The 14,054-nt window shown below is 39.3% G+C and overlaps 1 protein-coding gene across 1 annotated transcript in view; it reads right to left on the reverse strand.

Moving 5' to 3' along the window:
* KCTD1 (potassium channel tetramerization domain containing 1) overlaps positions 1-14,054 on the reverse strand; it is a 56,611-nt gene that overhangs the window by 14,530 nt on the left and 28,027 nt on the right. The window contains exon 2 of the mRNA XM_048508539.1: positions 10,305-10,483. Coding sequence (XP_048364496.1) covers positions 10,305-10,483 — 179 coding nt within the window. The remainder of the gene's footprint in view (positions 1-10,304; positions 10,484-14,054) is intronic.

A 14,054-nucleotide genomic window follows, 5' to 3' on the forward strand; every position in this document is an offset into this window, starting at 1 on the left:
GTACTAGGCAACAAATGGGCAACCTTATGATGTCCGCATGCCATGAATGCATTGGGTTTGTTGGCTTCTCAAGAACTCTTACATAAAAACGTGAGTTTGAAGGCAATATACTATGTGAACCAAAAGGATCTTCCTCACTTCATTCCTTCCCTTTTAACAAGTCACTGGAAAAGGAATCCCGCAAATGACAAACCTTTCCAAATGCAAAGCCAGCTAAAAAAAAGTGGAGCACAGCCAGCAACAAATATTCTAGAACTTGGCAGCTAAACTCTGAAGCTTCAAACATGCCCTGTGGGTGGCCATGGGTGTTGGCTGAAAAGCTAAAAGCAGAGTCTGCTAAGTCCTGCAATTATACACGTGCAGTATAATGAACTCCTTAGCAACTATAAAGCAGTTTAGAAGATACCAACATAGTAGAAGCCATTTCACTTGGAAGCAAATGTAGGTAGTGGGGCTAATTTCTCATAACATTTAATATGTGGATTTTATGTTTCTTCAATATAAAAAACCACAGCATCTACAAACAATCTACAAAAAGTTTTAACAGGATACAAATTAATGCAAGTCATTTCCAAAATATTTATAATCCATAGGAAAACCTAGTTTCCCACACTGAACAATTGCCATTATGCTCCAGTTAATTTGCTTCCTAACTCAAGGCAAAAAAGATAACCTCACATTTAACAATAACGAAAGTGTCCATACCATTGTACTAAGAATTCTGAAAACTTAGCATCTTCAGCACTTGGGATCGACTGATAAGATTTGTTAACCTTCACTTATTCAAAATAATGTTTAATTTCCTTCTTTCAGAGTTCTCTGGTAAAGATGGTCCCCCCACACCCCACAAACAATTGGAGGTCTTATAGGCAGAAGACAGTCTTAGGTCTGTTGGTGATAATTTTTACTTTCTTAAACGCTCTCTATAAGAGATAACTTATTAGCAGCTCCTGGTCTGTATTCATCCTTACCTCTGCCTCTTCAAGAAGTCTCTTTCCTCTCCCATGGTTCCAAGACAAACCACATAGGAACCCAGAGCTCCAAGCCAGACACTGGTCTTGCAAGCAAATGTTGTGCACTTCTGAATAGTTACTACTTCTACCCATACTGGACAGTATCCTTCAAATCTCCTGTTGAAGAAAAAAAGGCATCCTACCCTTTTGTCCACTCTACCTAGTGTGAGTACTGTGGATGCAAATGGGTAAGAGAATCCAAGACCTCTTCTACTATGTCAGCTGGAGATTTAAAGGGTAATTTCCAGTTGTTGGAGTAACATGTGGCCGCACTGCCAAAATGATGCTGGCAGGGGCTGATGGGAATTGTAGTCCATGAACATCTGGACATCCGCAGGTTGTAGACCCCTGCTCTAGGGAATACACTCGCAGCAAGAAGTATATCACTCAGTGGAAATATGCAAAAATTGTTGTAACTGACGTTGCTTTATGCCTATTGTATTTACTGTTGTTATTTACTATGTTGTACACCGCCCTGAGCCCTTTGGGGGAAGGCAGTATATAAATTAAAAGTCAAATCAAAATCAAATCAAAAAGAAAAACAGAGTTGCACTTATTTGTAAATGTTGTTCAACATTTTGTCTTCTGTCCAGACATATATTGGGATTGCACAGGTGCAGGTCAGGTGATAAGAAAATTTTCTAGCAATTTTTAGGCCTACAAGCATTGAGGAGGAGCCTCTCCCATTTGAAGCATGCACAAGACTGTTTTCCCGCTCAAACAGTCACATGCTTTGGGGTGGTGCTCTCTCATCCCCTCCTGTGCTACTGTGCACCAAGCTGCCCACAAAATAAGACCTATAAAAAGCTCACAGTGGGGCAGGAGAGAGGGAATGTGTGCCTGTACTGAAGTCAGGTCAATGAACGACAGTTACAAGTAAATGCAACACTATTTTCTTCTTCAGTCTTCTGTAAAGTCTCACACTGGGAGACTAGTAAGTTAACTCACTTTAGAGGTGGGGCAAAGCTTTCATTGTCAGAGAGAATGTGGGACTCCTTTCCCCACTGATGTGTCTCATCTGGTATCTATATCCACAGCATAGTGACTTTAAAAGGCGTCTGTTGACAACCAAGTTGCAGCCTTGCAAATATCCTTTAGCATATACCACAGAAGAAAACTGCCAAAGACAGCTGTGATCTAGTGGAATGTGCCCTTACATTAAGGGGCACAATCCACCTTAATAGAGTTTGTGAGGATGCTGCCCCATAGAACCAAACACAATGAGCAGATGGTAGCTAATATCCCTTTTAGGATTTGCCCAGGATGTAAAACGCTTCCACTTGTGTCCATTGGAAAGTTTAGTGGAGGGTTTATGCGCGCAAAGCACCTCAGGTACACGCTTGGAAAAAGCTAGGTGCTGGGTCGACTGTACATGTATCTCTAGTAAAGGCAATTGACAACATGGTGCACTACAGTCCCTATATGTAACAGGTGTCATTGGCAGGTAAGAGAACCTGCCCTTGGACAGTTGCAAAAGCATCTGAAACCACACTTGCCAGGGCAAACAAAAATGGGTAAAAAGAATACTGGTTGTACACTCCTTGCAAATATTGGCCACCACCCTCTCTATTAGCTGAAAAGCTCAGAAAAAGGAGACCACCTATAGTATTTGGAATGAGTCTCCTATAGAAAGGGGGTTGATGCCTGCCCTGGAATGAAACCAAGGGACATTAACATGGAGACTTGTGATAAACAAATCCACTGAAGGGTAACCCTACTGAGCAAAAACTGGAGTAATGTATTCTAGATTTAGTGACCAATCATGAGTGCAACTCTCAATTCTGCTGAGCACATTTTTTTTGGCAATAAGTTTTTATTTCAACATTCATAAAATACAATGCATACAAAAATTTCAGTCTACTATTTACATAATAACTAAAGGCACGTCCAGCTACTGCATCATTTAAAAATAAATATATGTAAAGACAAGCGATTAAATAAAGAAGTAAAAAGAAAAATAAATAACAGTAAAAAGTAAAAAAGTAAAATAAAGAGAAAACAGTAGTAAAATAATATTAAAAGAAACAACACAATAAAAAGAAAACAAAATACAAATGCAAATGCAAAATTATATACCACATATAGGTATATGGTTATATTCATATTTTTCTTTTATATAAATTGTTGTTATTATATATTGAAACGCTGTATTTTAATGGGTTTTTAGTTATTTTAATGTTAATAGAGTCGTGTTGATATATATTTATATTTGTATGTTGTTATGTGCTCTGTTTATATGTGTCTACATTTTCCATGTTGTACACCACCCAGAGCCCTCTGCGGGAAGGCGGTATATAAAACTAATAAACAACAACAACAACAACAACTGAATATCTCAACCAGTTCTTACTTGGGTTGTGTATACTTCATGTGGAGAGACCCATAAAGGCATACCTGAATATAATTTACAGTCGTATTTTTTCCAAGTTTTTAATAATGCTGCTCTTATTATATGGTGCGTAAATTGTTTATTAGCAGATAAGGGTTTTTAATTTTGTCCAATTAATCATTAAATTTAGCCTTTGACAGGTGGAAACAGTTAAGTATAACTTCTGTTGTAAGTCTTCTCTGGAATGGGCCACAAGGAGCCAATCATCTAAGCAGGAGTAGATGGAACAAACCTGGGGATCTTTAAAAAGCAGCTACCATTGCCAGACATTTTGTGAGTATACAAGGGGCAGTGTCAAATATGAGAGGGAGAACTGTTATTGAAAAATGAATCACTTGCTGTGATGTAGATGGATGGACTCATGAAAGTTGGCATCTTGCGTATCTAAAACTGTTAATTAATCATTTAATTTAAGAAACTTTAAAACTAGACAACATAACCCTTCAAAACTTTTTTAAGTGTAAGGAAAAATTCAACCGTCTAAGATCCAAAATGGGATACTGCCCCCCCCCATCCTTTTTATCTACCAGAAAAAAATCTGGACAAGAACCTATAAGACAGAGAATGTCTGTACTTTTTGAACTCTAGTCTTGTCCAGTAATGACCGTATTTCTGAGTACAATTTAAAAAAAAATTGTATCCAGCAGAAAAAGCGTTCCACCCTGGTAAGGGAGGCATCTCATGGAGTTGTAACTGGTAATCTTCCTTGATAATTGGGAGTTTTCATGAGTCCAAGGTGATACACATCCACTCTGAATGGAAAGCAGACAGCATATCCAGAAAGGGAGTTGGGACTGATGCCCATAACTGAGATAGGAAAAAAAAAGATTTTTGTCCCTTAGACAACTGCTTCTCTGCAGCAGATTTGGGGTGATTCCTGCCTATCCACCTGGTCTGCTGAGGATTCTGGGGAAAAGCCCTTTGAGAAGAGTACTGTTGAGAGTGCTGAAGCGGGTAAGGTCTTTGGTATCTGTGGTGAGGTTGATGTCTGCATTGGGAGTGGTTTTATATTGTTGTGTTTGTCCCCAAGTAATGCCAAAAGAACGTGCTGTTCAGCAGTTCTTAATTTGTGAAAAATGTCATTAGTTTGTGAAGAAAGCAATGAAGACCCTTCGAAGGAGAGACCTTCCACTGTACTACATGTCTGAGCTAGAACTGCTGTAGAGTGGAAGAAGATGTATCTGCAGAGTGTTGCCCTACATCAATCTGCTTCTTAGATAATCTGGTAGTCTGAGTATGGATCAAGTCTGCTAAAGACTTTTTATACTCTGACAATATCTAGGAATGCAGAAAGCTTTCCTCACAACGTCATAGCTTCCCAGTATTGCTTGGTAGCTAGCAATTCTCAGGTTTAAAGCTGAAGAAGAATAAGATTTATGGCTAATGGCATCAGTTTTTTTCTTCTTTCTGTGTCAGCTAGAGGAGTATGTGAAGAAGAATTGAACCCATCCTATTGCACCCAATGCATATTGTTGAGGAGCCTCATAACAATATTGGAAGATGGCGCTGAGGGAGTTGTTCTCACTCCGCAAATAAAGGCGGTTTTAATTCTATGCAGTTTTTTTTAATGTTTGGTCGGGAATGTGGAGTTTGCTTTGCTCACTGTTGGGAGTTTACAGACTGTTCTACCTGTTTATTTTAAGGATCACTTCATATTCACATATTTTGCTAACAAAGTCTAATGGACTCCCCTTCCTGGGCTAATGACTTCTTTGGAACCAGCTGTACTCTAGGTCCTAAAGGATTAGAGGGAGGCAATGCAGTTTCTTCCTCTTTGTATGGAGGAGTGATTTTAAAAAAATTATCTACTACAAAGCTAAAGAGGCGAAGTCACTGAGAACCAATACTTAGCAGAAGCCAGGAGCTGATAGCAATGACTTTGGCAGCATATATGTTTGGTCTACAGATATTTTAGTGAAAACCAAAAACTGAAAACTTTTCAGCCACTATGCAGAATAAGCAGTATCTACAGGATTAAATAATTAAAGAGAAATAAGCAGCATAAGACCTAACCTGTTGAATAGTTTAGCTCCGGTGAATAATCAAAGTACCGAAGAACCAATTAAAGCCTGTCAGGGACGCTGAGATGAAATCAAGAAAGTGTTTGCGTGAATTAGAGGATTTATCGCCTCCACCGACAAGTAAGCAAACTAAAATAGAAGATTTTTTTACTAATTATAATTCCACTGCCTATACAGTTCCTATCTCAAATCGGTTTAGCCCCTTGGCAGAAGATGAAGAGGAAGGTGCACAGGAGCTAATTAAGGGAGACTTGGATACAACTCAACAAGGAGAAGATAGGTTTGAGAATAATAGGAACTTGGTGAGAAAGCTCTCCACACTGACAGTAGAGCTAATTTTCAACTCCCTCCAACAGATTAATAAGCAACTGGAAAATATATCTCAAGCAGTTGCTCGACAAGGAATAACAGTCTCAAAATTGGCTAAGGAAACTTTGGGAAGAGCCTCATATCATTATCAACTCCCTTGTTACACCAGCACCCTTACTAATAAGAAGGCCACCAATACTATTGGTGTGAATCCAACAACTGAAAATCAAAGGAAAAACCACAACCTGGTCTTGCAACCACAGAAGATCTGTTTATCAACATGCAGATACAAGGGGCATTTACCTCGATGGAATACAAAGAGACTGGTACAAAACCACTTAAGGGCTCTGCTAGTGGGAACTTATCCTGCAATTGATATTAGTTCAATAGAGCTGCTTAACAACTCAAATCATTTACAGAAAGTCATGCTTACATTTAAAAATCCAAGATTTCTCTCATTATTACTGCAGAAAAATGTATATTGCAGCATGGGGGGTTTTCCAGCTCAAGTTTTTGCAAATAATGTATTGGTAATAACCCCTTTGTTTTCAAAACAAGACCTATTTGGATCCATGGAAGTACAGGTGGTAGAATCAAGAAAACTGCATCAGAATAATTTCAACAAGTCCTAATTAATTGGTCAGACCCTGCAGATCTGATTCCCATTGATTCTGAACATATATGCCTTGAGAACTCAGTTGAAGAGAACTTAATAAACTCCTTTCCACTTCTCCCATTTACAGATCAAAAAGCCCCTATTACAGACAGACTGGACCATTTGAAAAATAAACTTTTACAAATCAAGGAAGTTCCTCCAACCTATACTCCGCTTTCATCATTGAGGCAAACACAAGACAACAATCCAATTGATAACCACGTTTGCCCAGTTCCAGCCTCTATCCCCGTGGTGGCGAACCTTTGGCACTCCAGATGTTATGGACTGCAATTCCCATCAGCCCCAGCCAGCATGGCCAATTGGCCATGCTGGCTGGGGCTGATGGGAATTGCAGTCCATAACATCTGGAGTGCCAAAGGTTTGCCACCACTGTTCTATCCTAAAGCCAACAAGGAGTCAACATAAAAAAGGGACTTACATCAACCATCCACAGGCCCCCAAAAAGGAAGCAAGGTGTTAGATGTTCCCAGAACCACAGACACAAAACCTGGAACCCGTATTTAAAAATGCTTGTATCTATTCTGACTCTAAAGGAGAGTTGGACCAAATAACAACCTCGGATTGACAATTAAAGATACTATCCTGGAACCTGAGAGGTTGGTTTAACAAAATGTATGATCCAGACTTTCAAACATTTCTGTACTCTCGTGAGATTTTATTTTTACAGGAGACTTGGGTACAGAAATCAGCTTCTTTGAATGTTAAAGGATATGAGGTTTATGATATCCCTGCAATTAAAATCCACTCCAAAGGCCGAGGAAGTGGAGGTCTGGACATGTTGATTTCAGTGGATCTGAATGTTGATGTGCAAATTCCAGAAAGCTGTTACTCATATACAAATAATATCAATTAGAGGTTTATATATAGGAAATCTTTTGTGCATATTGTTGACCTTTCTAGAGGTAGGGAGAATAGATGAAGACTTCTCTCATACAGCTTTAGAAATATCCAAGACACCTTCTTGAGGAAAGGCTTCAGACCCAAATGAGTTGGAGAACAATCTGCCCAGTATTTTATGTCTAGGCCTCGAATCTGCAGAAGTGATCTGTAGAAGTGATGTCCAGAAACTGAGCCATCCTCACCAGGTGATTTGAGTAGCAACACAAATCTTCACTTGGAAAAATGGGGTCCAGGTCTCCCATAGTATCTTGGATGGTAGTCTGGAGCCGGTGCAGAAATGGGAACCTTCATCCTCTTCAGATTGGGAGTGGACAGCTAAAGGTACAAGTGTTGTGTGTGGCAGAGCCCACTGGGGTGAAACTGGTGGACGCACCCTAGGTTTCAATGAGGCCTGTCTCGTTTCCTAGCAAGGAGGCCTTGCATAACTTCCCCATTCTTGAGGGAAGGGGTTGGGATAGCAAAAGTGATATTGATGCCACAACCAGAATGGAGGCCATGAAGTTTGGGTCACTGGATCCAACAGCCTAGAAATAGGTAAGCAGGATCCCCCGCTTCAGACCTAATGTCATATGTAAGCAGTGAAAGCATGGGAGAACAAGAATGTAAGGACGGCATCCATGGTAGAGGAAGTTCCTCCAGTCCCAGTGGCAGAGCCAGTTCTGAAGTTCTCTTGAGCTGTGCCAGAATGGAACATTGTCTCCCCTTGTGCCAAGTGTTATGTTTGGCCTTTTCCAGGGGTGTTTACAATTATGACCTTGACGGCTGTGGTTTGAGAGTCCTAGATTATCTATGGGATGGATCCGATACTGGTACTGATGGAACAGAGATGGTAGACAGTGGCCACAATGAATGAACCACCTGAAGAACCAACTTTGGACCGAAGTTAAACTTTGTCCAACCAAGGCAAATTTCTTTGCTGCCTGGCACTCAAAACTTCAAAATAACCCGCTCCCACAGGTAGGCAGCTTTTACTTGGGATGCATGGTCACTGGGGGTCTTGGGGGTAAACTGCTAGCAAAGCTTACAAGTTGCAATGGTATGCCCTTCCCCAAGGCAGATAAGACATTGGGCATGCTCATCAGTCCAGGTCATATTGGTTCCACAGGAGGAATGTTTCTTAAAAAGCAATTTCAAATTAGGAAATATCTCAGAAGAGGTACGAACAGGAACAATGAAAAATGGTCAAAAAACTGAGCAGAGAACTCATGAACACTAGAAGAATGATCGTTCTGATGTGGCAGCAAAAAACTGAGGGGATGAGGGAGCACCTCCTGGGAGTATATGACCATTTGGGTGAGAAAATGGTCATTTGTGTACTCCAAATGGGCGGGGGTCCCCCCTCAGTGCCTTTAGGCCTAGAAATTGCTGGAAATTTTTCCGATTAGCTGGTCTGTGCCTGTGCAATTTTTTAATATATGCCTGTCTAATTCTGAGGGCAGTTCCTGAAATCAAAAACTGCACAGTTCTGACATATATAAAATTTTCTTTAAAATCTTCTGTTTACACTAGGGAGTTCCCACTTTGTTGAGCCTGTGAACACTACTGGATTTTGAAAAATAGGCAGTGGATCCCAAAATGGCTGCCATGGGACCAATCACAGAACAATGGGAAATTCCAGGCTAAGTGCCTTATTATAATGAATTAGCTATTTCAAAATAGGTGTTCCCTGAAGACACAAAAGTGATTCCTACTGAGTCTTCTGAAGCCCCTATGACTCCAATGAGATGGAGGAAAGTCAGGTTTGGCTTTTTGGTTTGAGGTACAGATGCTTTAGGGAAGAAGAAAGTGGGAATCAGGACTTGGAGGGATTCCATGACATCAGAAGGTGACATGTTCAGGAGAAAATAATTCAATGACCTATTCAAGTGGTCTGAATCTAATAATTGTTCACCAGTACAAAACCAAAGAGCAAAATATCTCACTGGTCAATTTAATTACTTACACAAATTCAATTACTGCATATTTCAAGCAAGCACAACTGATATTCACTGTGATGTAAACAAAAACAAGAGCAAGGGATGCTATACTAAATGTGTCATCCTAAATATCTCTTAAATGTAGGCCTCCAAAGTTTTTTCTCATCTGAAGTTTTGTATTAGTCCCTCTAGATGCCCATTCAGTACCAAACAACTTAAAATGGTTACACGATGCCCTTTATGATCAGTAAGAATATGACATCTCTTTCGTATTTTAATTGGATTCTCCTTCTCCTCAGACTACATGAATCTTTCTGATTATGCCACTGTGCAGAAGTTGGCTTCTGCACGCAGATCTCCAACTGCAAGTGGAATGCAAAGAGATACCATACATATAGCTTCAGTCACCACTTTCCAAATCACCTGCGGTGGGTGGTGAGAGTCTGAATCCACACTTGTTTTGCTAGCCTCCATCTCACTGAACAGGTTATTAGTGCTGACAATATAACCTGCAGGGATGCACATCTCTGTGGATTTTTTATATTGGCTTCGGATAAAAATAATTTGGATCCTAAGTAATTTGTTATTCAGGATGCACCTGAATCTCCAGTACATGACTATAAGTATATAATATTTGGAATTTCCAAAACAATTATATTGTATTCTCTGAGTTTAGGCAAATTGTTTAATTCTTTGCTTTTTGCCCTACACAAAGCTGTTCTTATGCCCTCTCTCTTCCACTTGCCGGTTCCAAAAAGTCCTTTCACCAGAGTCTCCAGGGCACGGGTATGTAGGACAAGCTGCTGCATGCCATGTGGAGGGACTCTCCAGCTACTAGCCAAAAAGCAAAAACAAGAGGAACTGATTACCTGGACCAGAGTGCATAGCACTGAACAAAGAATTTGGTCACTGTGCTTCATTTAACAAAATGTTTTCAAATTCCTATTTCAAGGCACCTAGAAATGGGGTGCTCACTTTAAAGAAATAGACTTTACACTGTATAAAAAGTATATTATAGAGGAGACAAGTGGCTAAAATAACAGAGCTATCAGAAACATGCAACACAGTCCTTAGAATTACCTTGAATCGGGGTACTTAGTAAGAGTAGCCAAGCTGCTGGTGTACATGTGCCCACCCACATCAATATGTACTGGTGCATTGGATTTTGTTAGCTGTGCTGGCGTGGGAATGCCTTGATTGTTCAAAGGAGACGCAGGGGACCTAGTGATCAGAGGTCTTGACATATTGGGCCGACTGTCCTGCGAAAAGACACAAACACTGTTAGGAATTTGACTTTATATACAAAATCTACAACATCAAGAACAGGGAAATGGACACAGAATAAATAAAATATCTCCATCACAAAATTCAGTCTCTTTCTTTAAATACTGTTTCATTACAACTATAAGTTAAGGTTTTAAGACATGTAGTCACTGAATTTTCCTCTTATAGTATAAAGCGTCACTTCAATCTATGCTATACGAAGACAGTATTTTCATGTTTTCATGGCAAAAAAATGAGTAACACTTATTTTTAGAGCTTGTTAAATTATTAAGGTTCTGGTTATTTTAAGTCTGAAATCAAATACATTTATTAACAGGGGATGGGAAAAGACAAGATTTTGCCATGCCCCAAACCCTCATATTTGCTATGCAGTTAGAATAGGTAAATACAAACCCTCGGCTCTTCCATCCTGCCAACTCTTCTCTTGAATTTCCAATTCACATATCACGCAAACAGAAGAGGAAACACCTGGACTAGCCAACTGTTCATGTACTGTAAAACACGGGGCACCGAGAGCCTTTGAGAAAGACATTTTCCATGTAAGTATAATTCAAGTTGCGACAGATGCCCCTCTGCACCCAACTAGGCTGCGATTCCCAGCAGTTTCTCAAGGAAAGCAAACTCCAAAAGGGAGCAACACAAGCAGATGCAGGTGAAAGAAACTCTTCAGTCAAACTGGAAATGCAATGTCAGTAAACTGCAAGCTCTAGAACTGTGCACAAAGTTAGGGTGGGGCAGAGCGAAGCGAAGCACTTTGCTGAAGCCAGCAAGGCAGACCAGTTTCAACGTTCTGGAATGTAAACAAAACCTGACCAGAATTCTAATTCATACTTCCTCCCAAAATATGCTCTTATGATATCAGCCTCTTTCTAAATTTCCCAAATAGGCTGCAAGCAAAAAATAAATTTAAATGTGTCTACCCATCACATATGCACTGTTCACCATGTAATCCATTTAATAAAAAGATTTAATACACGAACATGTGGTCCATGCAGTTGGGTTCAAATCTTTACAAATATGGCCTCTCTATTCTTCAACTGTAAAATGAAAACACCTCACCGAGTTATGAAAATGAAGCTACCATCCTATTTAATTACTCTGGTCTAAGTCTAATCAACGGGCTTAGTCCGGAGTAACTATGCATAAGATTTCACTGTGAATGAGGTAAGGATTGTACAGCACTGTGTATACGATGGGTACTACGAAATGAATAAAACCATATCAAGAAGAAATAAAAGGGCTGCACCAGTCACATTAAACTTATACTCGTCTTTTAAAAACCATGGCAAGACTAACAGATTCCTCTGAAGAAGCCTTTCGGATGAAATATATAGGGAATTTTATCTTTGTAATAAAATATATTTTTACCTAGTTTGCACCATTGGCTTTGGCCTTATTTTTATCTCCTAAAATCATTAAACATTACTTATGAAGTATCTAAAATTACTTAATTTTGTATAATAAATACTTTAAAAGATGAATTCCTTCTTGTAAACTCACCATGTACAATATTCTTGCACCAGAATTATGCAGTGTTAATAAAGAATTAGAAATTGCCTGTATTTCCAGCAAGTATGCACTATTTGGATAATCCATGGCTATGTAAGAATAGCCATAGTGGATCAGATCAAAGGGGCTTCTAGTCCAGCATTGTATTTACACAGTAGCCAATCAGCTGCTCCTAAACAGGAAGACTGCAACAACATTATCCTGCCCCAAAGCAACTGATTTAAAAGGAGGCATGCTTCCTCTGGTTCTGTAGGGAGCAGATACACATAATGATTAGTAATCACTGATAGCCCAGTCCTCTTTCACTCCCCTTTTAAAGTTATCTAAGTTGACGGCTACAACCACATCCTGCGGCAGCAAGTTCCACAAATTAACTATACACTATGTGAATAAATATTTCATTTTGTCTGCTCTGAATCTCCCACTCTTCAACTTCAGTGGGTGATCCCAGGTTCTAGTATTTTGGGAGATGGAGGAACTCCCTAGCCACTCTCTCAATGCCACACATAATTTTTATAAATCTCTATCAAGTCTTCCTAACTCACCTTTTTTCTATGTTAAATAGCTCTAAGCATTTAACACAGGCCAGCTTCTCTTGCTCTAGCCCCCTGAACAAAAGACAGCAGACATACTGGACAAACCATGCACCATAACTGTCCAGTTATGCTACACCAGAGATAAAAGAATAGTTAAAAGGAAAAAATACTGAATGATACTACCCTCTTATAAGATGGTGGCTTAAACAAAAATACAAGAGGGTTTGAAATCAAAATGATGTCTGGAACCATAAATGTACCATGTATTGAGTGTTTCCAAATGCAAAGCTGAGTTAATAGTTTCTGATAAGACAACAAAGGAAAAATCTGTTCGTTCTGACAAGATATTATAATCTTATGATATGGACATACTTGAGTATCTACTTGGAAATCAACAAAAACAGGTCTGTATCCCACAACCATCTGATTGGGATAATTGTAAGGTAATAAAAAGACATGTCACTATGCTTAATATAATGCTTGGTAAAGGAGAGGAACAACGAAACAGTAAGAGGATGCTATTGATAAGAAGAAAAGCTTAAAACTACCATGAATCTTTTCTTGTTGTTCAAAAGGTCAATTTATTACACAGTAGGAAAATCAGAACAAAAATCAAATGACAGTTCTGTTGTTCTAGAAACATTCTGCATTATTTGCTTAGCAGAAGGATTTTCTTCCTCAATATATGCAACTCTATCATAATTTAGAACCATGGCAAAACGTTTCCTTTGGACACATTCTCCACAGATTTCTCACTACAAAATGTAAAAATCTGCTGGGCATAGCGGTGCAGGTGTGCTCTGTGGTCCCAGACTATCATTTATTTCATTAATATCTCACCGTTCTTCCCAATGGAGACCCAAGGCAGCTTTCATAATTCTCTTCTCCATTTTATCCTGATAACAACCCTGTGAGGAAGGTTAGACTAGGACTGTGTGAGTGGCCTAAGGCACCCATAAAGCTTCCATAGCAGAATGGGGATTTAAACCTGGGTATCCCAAGATCCTAGTCCAATACTCTAACCACTACATTTCACTGTATTTACTTTAAAAACTACAGGATAGGCCCAATGGTAGGAATATGTTTTTCTACAGTATTCTCAAAGTCAGACCTAGTTATAATTTAAAACCTGGATGCACAAAAATACACAATAAAAATCAGCCCGTCTACTATAGAATAGCTAAGTTACAGGTAAGCAGTTCAGCTTTACATAATATTCAGAGTCTCTGAAGCGCAGGTGCCTCCACATGACTTCACTTCAGGGAATCTACTCCATACAACAGGAGCAGCCACTTAAAATGCCTGAGTATGAGCCAAAACTGTCCTAATGGCTGGAATTAGAAGCACGTTTTGAGATGACAATTGGAGAAGCTATAGTGTACACGTAGAGAAAGCCTCTCAGATATGAGGGTCCTAGGTCATGAAGTTAATACCACAGGTTAATACCAATGTCTTGAACAAAACACAGAAGCAAACTGTAAATATTTCAAAGTAAATATTT

Source organism: Sphaerodactylus townsendi, linkage group LG09, assembly GCF_021028975.2.
Source record: "Sphaerodactylus townsendi isolate TG3544 linkage group LG09, MPM_Stown_v2.3, whole genome shotgun sequence".
NCBI classification, from domain to species: domain Eukaryota; kingdom Metazoa; phylum Chordata; class Lepidosauria; order Squamata; family Sphaerodactylidae; genus Sphaerodactylus; species Sphaerodactylus townsendi.